The 11264-nt window shown below is 38.6% G+C and overlaps 2 protein-coding genes across 3 annotated transcripts in view; both read right to left on the reverse strand.

Moving 5' to 3' along the window:
* LOC103467094 (DENN/MADD domain containing 2C) overlaps positions 1 to 8143 on the reverse strand; it is a 21678-nt gene extending 13535 nt beyond the window's left edge. Inside the window, exons 1-8 of the mRNA XM_017305828.1 lie at positions 8017 to 8143; positions 6998 to 7153; positions 4632 to 4710; positions 4374 to 4421; positions 4007 to 4194; positions 1937 to 2046; positions 838 to 907; positions 339 to 416 (exon numbers count right to left, since the gene is read on the reverse strand). Coding sequence (XP_017161317.1) covers positions 339 to 416; positions 838 to 907; positions 1937 to 2046; positions 4007 to 4194; positions 4374 to 4421; positions 4632 to 4710; positions 6998 to 7153; positions 8017 to 8121 — 834 coding nt within the window. The 5' untranslated portion in view covers positions 8122 to 8143. The remainder of the gene's footprint in view (positions 1 to 338; positions 417 to 837; positions 908 to 1936; positions 2047 to 4006; positions 4195 to 4373; positions 4422 to 4631; positions 4711 to 6997; positions 7154 to 8016) is intronic.
* LOC108165636 (uncharacterized) overlaps positions 8136 to 11264 on the reverse strand; it is an 11601-nt gene continuing 8472 nt past the window's right edge. Inside the window, exons 3-4 of one of the 2 annotated variants that reach the window (XM_017305829.1) lie at positions 8673 to 8797; positions 8136 to 8246 (exon numbers count right to left, since the gene is read on the reverse strand). In XM_017305829.1, coding sequence (XP_017161318.1) covers positions 8155 to 8246; positions 8673 to 8797 — 217 coding nt within the window. In that variant the 3' untranslated portion in view covers positions 8136 to 8154. Of the gene's footprint in view, positions 8247 to 8618; positions 8798 to 11264 lie in introns of those variants that run through there. The other variant, XM_017305830.1, reaches the window with a different exon arrangement.

The raw sequence follows: 11264 nt of genomic DNA on the forward strand, positions 1-11264 counted from the left end.
CATTATTTAGCCTCTTCAGAGCCTTCATATGTTATCAGTCTGTTAAAGATAGTATTACCAATAGCAGTACAATTTCCACAWTGCCTGTTTTGTTTTTTTTCTTGGAAAAAGTTATTAAAAAGTTTTTGTCTAAATTAAGGTGAATTCATGGTTTCTTTCTCCACATAATGTAACCGGTAGTGCTTATGATTAAAAAAAAAAATAATTATGTGATCGGTATTGGTGATTGGCTGTGATCGGCCCTCATGGGTGATCGGAATTGGAATCGGCAGGAAAAAACTTGATCGGCACATCTCTAATGAATACTGATCAAGGCAACGCACAGTGAGTGACTTTACCTTAGCAAACAGGTTGAAACAGCCCAACTTGCTGACAATGCAGTGCACCTCAGGAAGCCTCTTCCCCTTTCCACTGGGCTTGAAAACAGAAAGTTGCACAAGTCAGACAGCAGGGCACAGCAGATATGTTTCACACACAACAAAACACAAACCTGCCAGTTTCTGCTTCCCTTTATACCAGAGTTTGAAAACCAAACTACAGCTTTACAGCCARCAGCAGATTTAAACTCTGCATATTGATAACATCGCTCCAACTGAGACAAAACTCTGATTAATTTAATAAATAATAACATTTGGGTTTGAGACGCTGCGCTAAACAAGACAACACCAAGCAGAGGAGGAAGCTGCGACATTCCTTCTGCTGTGCGTCACGGGTTCAGAGGTAGCTGGAGTGCGATTCCTCAGAGTTAGTGAGTAATGACGCGGCGAACTGCCAGGTCACGCACAGTCACATGAGCCAATAACTCCCATCCAGATGTCAGCACATGTCCTCACTCACCAGGATCTTACGGCAGTAACAAAACCAGCGACTCCCATCTTCTCCGGTGAGGACAAAAGAGAACGTCTCACTGGAAATGAAACCGGAAAAATCAGGAACAAGTAAATCCAACAATGAATGTAGCTACAGCCAAATGAGAGAACCAAATATTAAGATAATTAATAATAACTATTTTGTTTATTGAATGTTTTAAGTGAGGGTGTGAAAGTGCGGCTCTGGCCCAGCTTGCTTCACCAGACCGGTGATGGTGATGCGCTTAAAACAAATTAAAAACAAATTCAAATAGTMTTAAAACTGGAGCAAYACAAACTATTCATCTTTTATCAACTACATATTTTGTAGTTGATAAAAGCTCACTGCTCCCCTACGATTTAATTAAATAATTACTAATTTTGTAATTGATTGTTAACTGGAGTATACAGACTAAAAAATAGGCCATTTTACTGAAACAACACACACAATTAAGTTACAACAGTGCAAAAATATTCACATTTTATTGCATTCTAGGCACAAAAAGGCCTAGAATGCAATTCATTTTCCTTTAAAAAGGAAAATGAATTATTTGATTCTTTTAATGTATTTCTAATATTCCATTAAAAAAGGCTTAAGTGGTTAAATAAAAAGAATTTGCCGCATGTGCCAATTTTTTTATGCAATTAATCAGTTAATCAACAGATAGACCTCTAAAATGACATACAAGTTATTTGTGCTAGGACATTTCATCAAAATATTATGCATTTAGTTTGTTTTGATTATTTTAGCATTTTTTATAAGAGAAAAAAAATATTTTTGTGGCCTAACTTTACATCTGTGAAGTTAAAAGTCCTATTACAAAAAGTTTGGACACCCTGGTTTTAAGCCATGAAAGCTGAGATGAATTTAGGGATTAGAGCCGACAGYCGAAGACATAAACAGAAAAGAGAGGATGGAATAATATACGTAATATGGAACAGAAACAACAGAAGGTATTAAAACCACGTTGTACAACAAATGAAGGCATTATGCTAAAAGAAATCAGTAAAGTGTTTTTATTACCATTGCGCCCCTGTTGTTTTAGGATTTGTGTTTGACTAAGTGTCGCTGCGGTGCAGCAGCTGACCTGGGTGTGTGTGCAGATGGCTTCCAGTCCTGGGGATCCGGGAAGCAGAACTTGGGAATCACGTTGAGTTGATCCTCAGCTTCTCTAGAGAGACGGGACGACTTTTCAAACTGAAATGAAACGGCTGCCGGTCAGAAGAGCTGCAGCTTTCACTGAAGAAACCATCAATAGATTGTTTTCAAAATAATTTTAACTGTTCGAAAGGATTTATCATTATACCAATAGCCATACATATGGCTGGCAGTGGTTACCATCAACAAGTCCACTATTAAATCATGAAATTTTATGACTTGGTTAATTAAAATAACACAAAGTTCAGAGGTAAATTAAGTTTATTGCCTGTGCAAAGATTCTTCACATTATGTGAATCCAATTATGATTTGGACACATTTTTAACTTTATCAAATAACAAGCTAAAAATCTAATAAAGAGGTATTTTTCTGCTGTTAGAATTAAATTATGGAAAGATGCAGCATCAACTGATGAGCTTCTACTTCATTATGGGTTTTCAAAGGAAATGTTTAAAAAAATATTTCAGGGTTACAAGAGTAAATAACGTTTAGTTTTTTTCATATATTATTATGGCCTGCTATGCAATGCATGGCAGGAACCTATTGTTCTACACCCAATAGGTCTCTTTATTTATTTTTCTTACGTMACCATTAATGCAKGCCGAACCGCTGCATGCACCCCCTCAAAACGTTCAGCTTGATCCCGAGAAGGGAGCTATTACTCTTAGTGGGATTCTGAGTTAAAATGACGACATAAATTGAGAAGAATGAGAAAAATCGAGGCCGAGTGTCTCACAGAATCACTAACCTTTCTCTCTGAAACATACACACACAGCACAGTGGATTTCTGACTCCAAAACTCTTTTTAACTCCCCCTCACAGGTACAAATATTGGCCTATTGGTCTAAAAGTCGGTCATGACATAGATACACATGCCTGCTCCCGTAAAATGTTTTCAAAATTTTGCTAGGGCTTTTGGTTTTTTGTCAGGGTCCTTGAGACAGACGCTGGGTGTCTCACAAGTATAGAAACTGTCTCCAGCATCCTGTCTGACAGAGAGCCAGCCCAGGTGCAGATAATTAATTACCATAGCAACGGGTCCCAGACAGAGGCAGTGAGTAGTCTCTCAAACAAGCACAGAGACAGGTCTCATATTTCCTACTACTAAGTAAATATTTTCTACTACTTTGATTACATAAAATTATTATTTCTCTGAATTTTTAAGTGTGAATTAAAATCCTTAGTATGAAGGTTGAAAGAATTTTAGAAATTAACAATTACCCACTGTCTATGTTTTTTATTTTGGACTGTGAGTGAGAACCACATGTGCGAAGCTTATAGTCGTCAGTCTCGGTCTGAATTTCACTGTGTATGGGGTTCAGCCATTGTACCATGTCAGCATAGCACTATGCTGATGGGCCTGGCAAAAGCTTCAGTCATTACACTCTGGCGGTGGACCATGTCAAGCATGTCAGACCTTCATGGATRTACTCCTCAGGGCAAGTCCAGCTGTGCAAGCTGTAGCTAAAACGCTGGGTCCAAAGTGATGGGCACACATCTGCAGGCCCCATTTAAATTTCTTCAGGAATTTTCTAGTTATGATTTGATGTGCAGGAAGGACAAGCATCAGCCTGGTGCTTCTGCCTGCACATTTCAGTCCAGCTGTTCACATTGTTGTAATGTTCAGAGGTTTTTATTTGATGACTGACTGACTGAATAAATCAATCAATCAATATTTCTTGTAAATATGTATTTACAACAATACATATTTACTTAAGTTACTTATGTAAATAAGTAAATATCTTATTTACATAACTGAAAGTTAAAACTGATTATACTGACTGGCATGAAAAGATGCTGATATTAGAGTGAAGTAAATGAGTAGACAAAGCTCGTATAACATTTACTGACTCATGCCAGTGTGSGAAATTCCCCTTYCAATCATAAAACAAAATCATCTTAAGGATGCAAACAACAGATTCCATTCACTTAAGGCAATTAAAGYACATTTAGGTTGTCAGCAGAGCAGGGTAATGTTAGAGTAAAGGCTCCCTCTAACCATTTTTGGGAACTGCTGAGTAATTTCAGGGCAGTACGTGTTTCCTGTGGCGTTTTTCCGTAGTGACACGACCACGAAGATCTGGAAGAGCTGCTGCTTCTGCTGCTGCAGCTGGATCAGGTCCCTCTCCAGGGTGCGATACCCGGGCCGTCGCCTCAGTGTGGACTGGATGTAAACAGATCTTCCTGCTGAACACATGGAGCGATCATGTGCTAATGCAAAGGAATGCATTTCACCAAGGCTCGTTTACAGAAAGAGAACTGGAAACTGTCCAGGTTCTTCATTCTGTTCACACTTTAGTGAGTAATTCTTTCAGACATAAGAGTTGTGAACTCCAAACAGAAACCTCTTATTTTACTGCTGATACCGTCAGTGTTGTCTTCTGGATCGCTCTCCGTCCCACTGGTCTCCTCTGCTGCCAAGAGGAGCAAACATTAGTCAGCAGGACGGGAATGAAAAGCCTCGGCAAGTCATAATCACATGAAGACAGTAAGCCTTTGTTTGATAATCATTAGCCTGGCCCTTCCCCTGCTGGSCTTAAGTTAGTACATTATTAAAAGCTAGATATTTCCAGCAAGAAGCTCATTTTAATCTCCCTGATGAGAGGTTCTGTTTCGGCTCTTACCTCGTGCAAAGGGCCCTGGGTTCTTCACTCTTTTTCTGCCTCGTTTGTCATCAAAAATGGTCTCAATCTTGGAGATATACTGTGGAAAAATGCAAACACAAATGTACTTCACAAGCCTCATCCCTACAGAGTCACATCAGAGTCAGGGCTGTAAATCGCTAAAAAATCTAATCAGATTAATCACACTAGTGCTGTGATTAATCACAATTAAATGTTGCATTGTCTCAAACCAAACATCTCAGTTTTCTTATTCAGGAAGGTTTGCAGAAGTTATTTTGTTTCAAATGTAGTTTAGAAATGTTAATTATAAACTTGTGATTTGGTGGAAGGATAATGTACATACTATCTTGATTTTATCCAAATATCCAAGCTTAAACAAGTATGTACACCCCTTTAAAGAAAATAGAAGCTGCAATGAATTGACTGAATAAGTGTGACCAACCAAATACTTGGTTGAATAACCTTTTTATTTCAAATTCTCAATTTATTCTTCTTGATGTCTATAAAGTGCAGTGAATCTTATTGAGTTTAAATAAAGCTCATCCTATTTGCATAATTAGCCCAAGGGAGGGTTTGATGAAGAATAAAAAAGATTTTAAAAAAGATTTGAGAGTATGTGTGATAAGAGTGACATCAGAAAGCTGGATGAATGTCTACAAATAATAATTATAATTTTAAAAAAAAACACAGAAAGTTGCCAGGGAGGCTGGAAATAAAGTTGAAGAGGTGCAGGAATTTTTAAAAAACTTTCTCAAAGTTCCCAGTGTGGAATTATTCCTCAGATTAAACATAAATTTTTGTGATTATGAATCAAATGRGAAGTAGGATTATAAACGCATCCCAAGACTTGGTTAAAAACTAAAACCTCGAAGGAAATGTGCTGCAGCACAAATGAGCCAAGTTGGATGTTTGTGCCAAAACGACTCTAACCATCATCAGAAGAAACCCACAGAGAAACATGGTAGTGGCAGCATTATGTACTGGGGTTACCATTTGTTTTTATCTAGAGTTGGGATTTTTAATTTAATCTTGGTTCMAGAAGCTACATTCAATGCAGAACACCGTATTTTCCAGACTATATAGCGCACCTCACTATAAACCGCACCCGCAAAGTTAAACCCCCCGCCCCCACTGGAAACGTACATATATAAGCCACACCGGGCTATAAGCCGCATGGTTCAAAGCGTGGGGGGAAAAGTAGCGGCTTATAGTCGGAAAAATACGGTACACAACCTTTATTATCTAAACGTTTCTGCCAGTAAGCAGTAATAAAGAGGGGTTGTATAATTAGAGCTTTACAGTCACTCTAAGTGCAAATTCAAATCAACAAAAGAAAAACTTCACTAGAAGAAATGACCCGGAGTCAAGAAATCTCCTGAAACTGGGCTGTTCTTAGATAGATGTAGAGAMGTTTTCCATGGCTGAGAAGGGACAAATACTGCAAAATGAAGATGTRAAGTTTCTGACTCACATCTTGACATAATAAYCTAATACTGAACCTGAGTTAAGCTATGTAGAAATATTATTTATCCTTTTTARTAATTTTATTAGATATGTRCAATTTTTCTGTATGGAAAAACTGGARTAGATGGAAAGCATTTTAAATAATTTGCAGTCTCATTTGCAGAACAAAAACGTGTTATTTTTGCCAGGGGTGTGTCAACTGTACATTAACATTTACAGAAGTTATTTATCTGACATCTCTGTTTTCCTGCCACACAAGAAAACATAAAACTGTTCAAAGTGAACCAGTTCTCTTCATTAGCATTTTAAAACAGAAAGAAGCAAATAGAAGAAGTTTAGACTGCTGCTGCTGTTAAAAGACACAAATGTGAATGACAGAAACAGCCAGAATGTTTCTGTAGCATGTCTGTTTCAATGTATGACAGACTATAATAACTGATCAATTTACAAGAACAGCACTTTAGAGAGTTTTTACGTTTCTGTCTCAAGAAGGAAAAGATTCAGCAAAAACATTTCTAAAGCAAGAGCTAACCATAAACGTCTGGCAACACACTAACTACACAGTAAAAGTGTCAGGCAGGTATCAAAGCGCTACTCCTCTATTTCTCCCTCAGCCAGGTGAATTACCTTGCAGTTAAATTCTGTCCCAGTCCAGCGGCTTCCCAAAGCCATGAGTTAGAAGTTTGTTTTCTTGTTCAAAGAGCCTAAATGTGACAGAAGGACTTGCATTTTGCTTCACTCCTATCTGTTTCTTTCAGCATCCTATCCTTCCTGCTCGGCAAGTTACCGCCCTGTCGTTGCTTTGCAACTTTTACCGTGACTCATCGTTTTACACTGCAATATTTCCCACTGAGCTGAAGCATTTAGATGCATAAAATGGTTTAGAAAACACAGGCAGCTACCTGAGGAGTCCTGTGGACTTTCTGAGCGCTGCTGTGTCGAGGCGATGGTGGTTTAGCAGATTCTGTAAAAGTTGAGGATTTGGACGCCAACACCTGAAATATTTTCTTGTCCACTTTCCCAGCGTATCCATGCAACGTCTGACCTTTAGGAGAAAACTGAAGCAAACGAAAAGATTTAAGACATGATTTCTATATTGTGACAATCTTTTCTTATGTCAGGTGAGACAGTTACTATTTTACTTTAGGGATACAGAAATAAATAGGGATGTCCTGATCCAATCAAAGTATCATCCTGTGATTTTGATAAGAGGATATTTCAGATTGATTAAACTCCTCACAGCCATTGTAAATCTACTGTGTGACTTTGTCAGCCCCACTGAGCCAGGGATGTATAACAGCTGCTATTTTATAAGCCTTGAACTTTATTCTGCTGAGCTAAGACCGTCTGGAAAGAGAGACGGTATTGGCTGCAGCACAACGTGTCTGTGTCATGTGACCATATCTCTATCTCTATATCTCTACCTTAACCCTCACCAGGCGAGAATTTACAACAGRACGGAAACTGAGGACATAAAATTAGCAAAATTAGGAAGCAGAACTGCTCTTCCTGTAAGGTTTGTCTTATTTACTGGAATGAAACTGAGACATGCTACATGCTGAATTATCAACAAGTCCTATCAAAACAGACAATAAAAATGCTGACATTAGCCTTGCAAACTGTGCAGAATAAAAACGTTAGCAGCAAGAGTGATATATGAGTTTATTTGAGACCAGAAATGTGTGTCAGGTGAGATACATATTTAGACATAAAAGGTTGTTATCCAGAAATCCCTGTTCAGACAAAATATCTGACACTGTCAAGAAAAATGGAAACTGCAGYGAGAATCRTGACTGGAACACAAGGGTTGTAGCAAATATCTACAGATAAATTATTGAGGTCGATTATGAAAACAAAGAAATAAAATCCTTACTGAGACATTCCTAATAAGTTAAAAAGTTATTTGAATTTCCTTCCTTACCTTTGGACCTGGGGGCCTTATAGGAAGACACATAGTGGACAGCTTGASATCTTCATAGGGGTAATCCCTGATCCCATCACCTGCAGGTAGACGGTCACTCAACATGTTAGAGAGAAAAACTGGAAGATTTAAATCATATCAGATGATCTGACATGTATAAAAACCTTCAAAAACACAATGCAGATTTTGGTTTCCAAGCACTTCAAGAGATGCTGGTGGAAGACTGCCCACTGAAAAGTAGAAAAAGGTCTTAGCCATATCCCAGAAATCAGAAATATTTCTAAAAAAACATCTAAAAAACATTTCTTCTTCTGAATAACATATCTTAGATGAAAGAATCCATACAAAACAAAAAGACTAAGAAAAAAGAGACTTGTAAGTGTATTTCTAAATAGCTCTAGTGGGAAATGGCTAAAATCTGAAGTCTTATTTTGCCATATTTTGAAAGAAAGATCATAACTGACAGCAGCCAGAGGCTGTGAGATTACCACATGTCCCAGGAAAGCTCATACTAAAGATGTCCATTTAACCCACGGCAGCTGCCCACCAGCCAATGATTTCCTGCCTTTGCTGTTACGTAACAGAACTGACTGATCATATTCTGGAAATAAATTAATTTACTACACCACACAGTCAATGCATGGAGTTTGGCTTACACACAATATCCTCATAAATATTGTCATCAGAGTAGGCATGGTAGAGGTCGGGGTGGACGTCTCCGTTTCCCACAGTCCCCTGCTGAGCTGTCAGGCGGGCCGCATCTTCATACTCAAACGACTTCCTGCAGTAAGGACACAAGRAAAATTAGTTCAATACTCGATTTTAGTTCTATATCGTCTAACATCACATCTTTTAAGGCAGATCTCTGAGTTGTCTTTAAGCTTCTGCTGAGCTTAAAAACAACTTCAACCGAATAACCTGCAGAATATTGGCAATCTTATATGTAGTTTTAGTTAAAAATGCCCCAGAAAAGTTCCTCTGTGATGCAAAGCATGAAAGACGACGATAAGCTTTCATAAAATTCAGTGACAGAGCATTCTTACCACATGTGCTAAGACCAAAAAGAAATTTCCTAATTAATTATCTCTGAATGTTTTTGTAATGTAGAGCAGCAGCAGCCAGAAACAGAAACTGTTTCTTAACTGCGTTTCAGGGTGATGCAATATTTTCTCCCCATGGAGGTATTTTGTAATGGATAAAAACAGAAGGAGATACTGACTTAATTTGAAGCTATAAAACAAAGAGTCACATGGAAAAAAAACAAATAAATATAAATGGTTAAAGTGGAAGGACAAAAGGTGAAAGTTCACTTAGCTTTTAAAAGTCTATTTTTGTGCAAATTTAATGTTAACTACAGTGAAAAAAGATGTTGAATGGCCGTAATTCTCCTGATAATAAATATTAGTAAATGAGTTTACACAGCTCATTTACTTAAGTGGTGCATGTGGGCTGTTTGTGTTTGTAAATGTTTATGACTTGGACCCATCTGTGCTATCAAACTGGGCCTCATCTAGACAATAGAGCTGCCAGACGGCATGTGACCCCAGCCAACAATTAAAATCTGACAATACAACCGCTCATCCACCCCCCAGGTAGGGGGACCCAACCCCAAAACTAACCCCCCAGGCAAAAAACAATAAAAAAAACTATTAAATAAGGGCATGTAAAGACAGCAGATCCTCAGTAGTGCTCCAAATACTGCAGTAACCTACAGTACTGCAGGTTACTGCAGTACTGTAGGTACTGCAGTACCTACAGTACTGCAGTACTGCAGTACCTACTGTACCTACTGCAGTACTGTAGGTACTGCAGTACCTACAGTACTGCAGTACTGTAGGTACTGCAGTACTACAGTACTGCAGTACCTACAGTACTGTAGGTTAGCTACAGTACTTTTACTGTAGCTAACCTACAGTAAAAGTACTGTAGGTTTGGTGTCAAATCAAAGTGGTCTTGATTTGTTTATTAGTCAGCTCTGCAAACACAAGAAGGCAACTAGAGAACCACTTCCTTTCTGACTTTAAAATAAGAGTCTCAAAAATGATACAAGTTATGTTGAAAATGCACATCTTTAGGCACTCATAATAATAAGTCCAACGTATTCATTAGCCTCAGAAGTGAGGACTATGATTTATGGATAGGAGAACTGATGTCATATGATGTCAGATAMAGAAAYCAGTGGGATTTGGCACCGTATTTTCCGTACTRTAAGGCGCACCGGATTATAAGGCGCACCTTCAATGAATGGCCTATTTTAAAACGTTTTTTGTAAGGTGCATAGAATAGACCAGGGGTCCCCAAACTAGGGCCCGCCTCCACATTTGGTCTCTGGTGAACAATACCAGAAAGCATTTAGATTTTTTTTTTCATACATCGTATTTTCCRGACTACAAGCCGTTTATATGTAGATTTTTCTTCAACCACCAGGGGGCTCTTTAGCAGGAAGTGAATCATTGGAAGTCTGGTTACTTGTGCGCCAACATTGAGCCCACAAGCAGCAAAATGAGTAAGAAACAGATCAGATGTCTTTGAAAAGTTTCTTTGCAAAGGGGAAAAGGCCCAGAGAAGAGACAAGAGAATGGATTTATCCCGGACCGGTAGGTGAGTCCCACATTACAAGCCGCTCTGCGTAACATGCGGCGACCGGCTGCTAATGAGGTAATGAAGCTTCAAGCTGCTTTGCCACATAGAGACCAAGCAGGTTGTGGATATAAGCAACACTTCGTGTGTTTATTGTCTCTCATCACTGTATCTTATTTTGAAGGGATATGTAAACGTTACCATAGCGACCAGTGTCAGAGCGTTTGGGCTGCGGTCAAGAGGAGAGGAGTAGAGCTTCGGCCGATTCACCAAACCTCTGTGAGCTGATTCGATCACAGAGCTGATTCGATCAAAGGTTCGATCGGTTCTTGTCTCCAAGGCAGGAGCAACACGAACCGATTCCAGTCACGAACATCCCGATTCCAGAGGATAATCCAGTAAAACCCCCAACATAGCGGGAATTTAGAATAACCAAACACGGATGACGATGTAGAAGCAATAGTGATAGTTTGTGGAGTATTTTTAAGAAATAAAAGATGTAACAAAAAGAAAAGGTGGTGGATAAAAGGCGACGGGAGCAGCAGTTCTATTTGCTACACTATGATTTGGAGGTGGCTGTATTTTCATAGTTAACATTTTTAACTGAATGAACATAATAATGACCTTTAGATTTAATAATAAACATTTCCACATCTCCTATATCCACC

This window comes from Poecilia reticulata, linkage group LG7 (assembly GCF_000633615.1).
Source record: "Poecilia reticulata strain Guanapo linkage group LG7, Guppy_female_1.0+MT, whole genome shotgun sequence".
In the NCBI taxonomy this organism is placed as follows: Eukaryota; Metazoa; Chordata; class Actinopteri; order Cyprinodontiformes; family Poeciliidae; genus Poecilia; species Poecilia reticulata.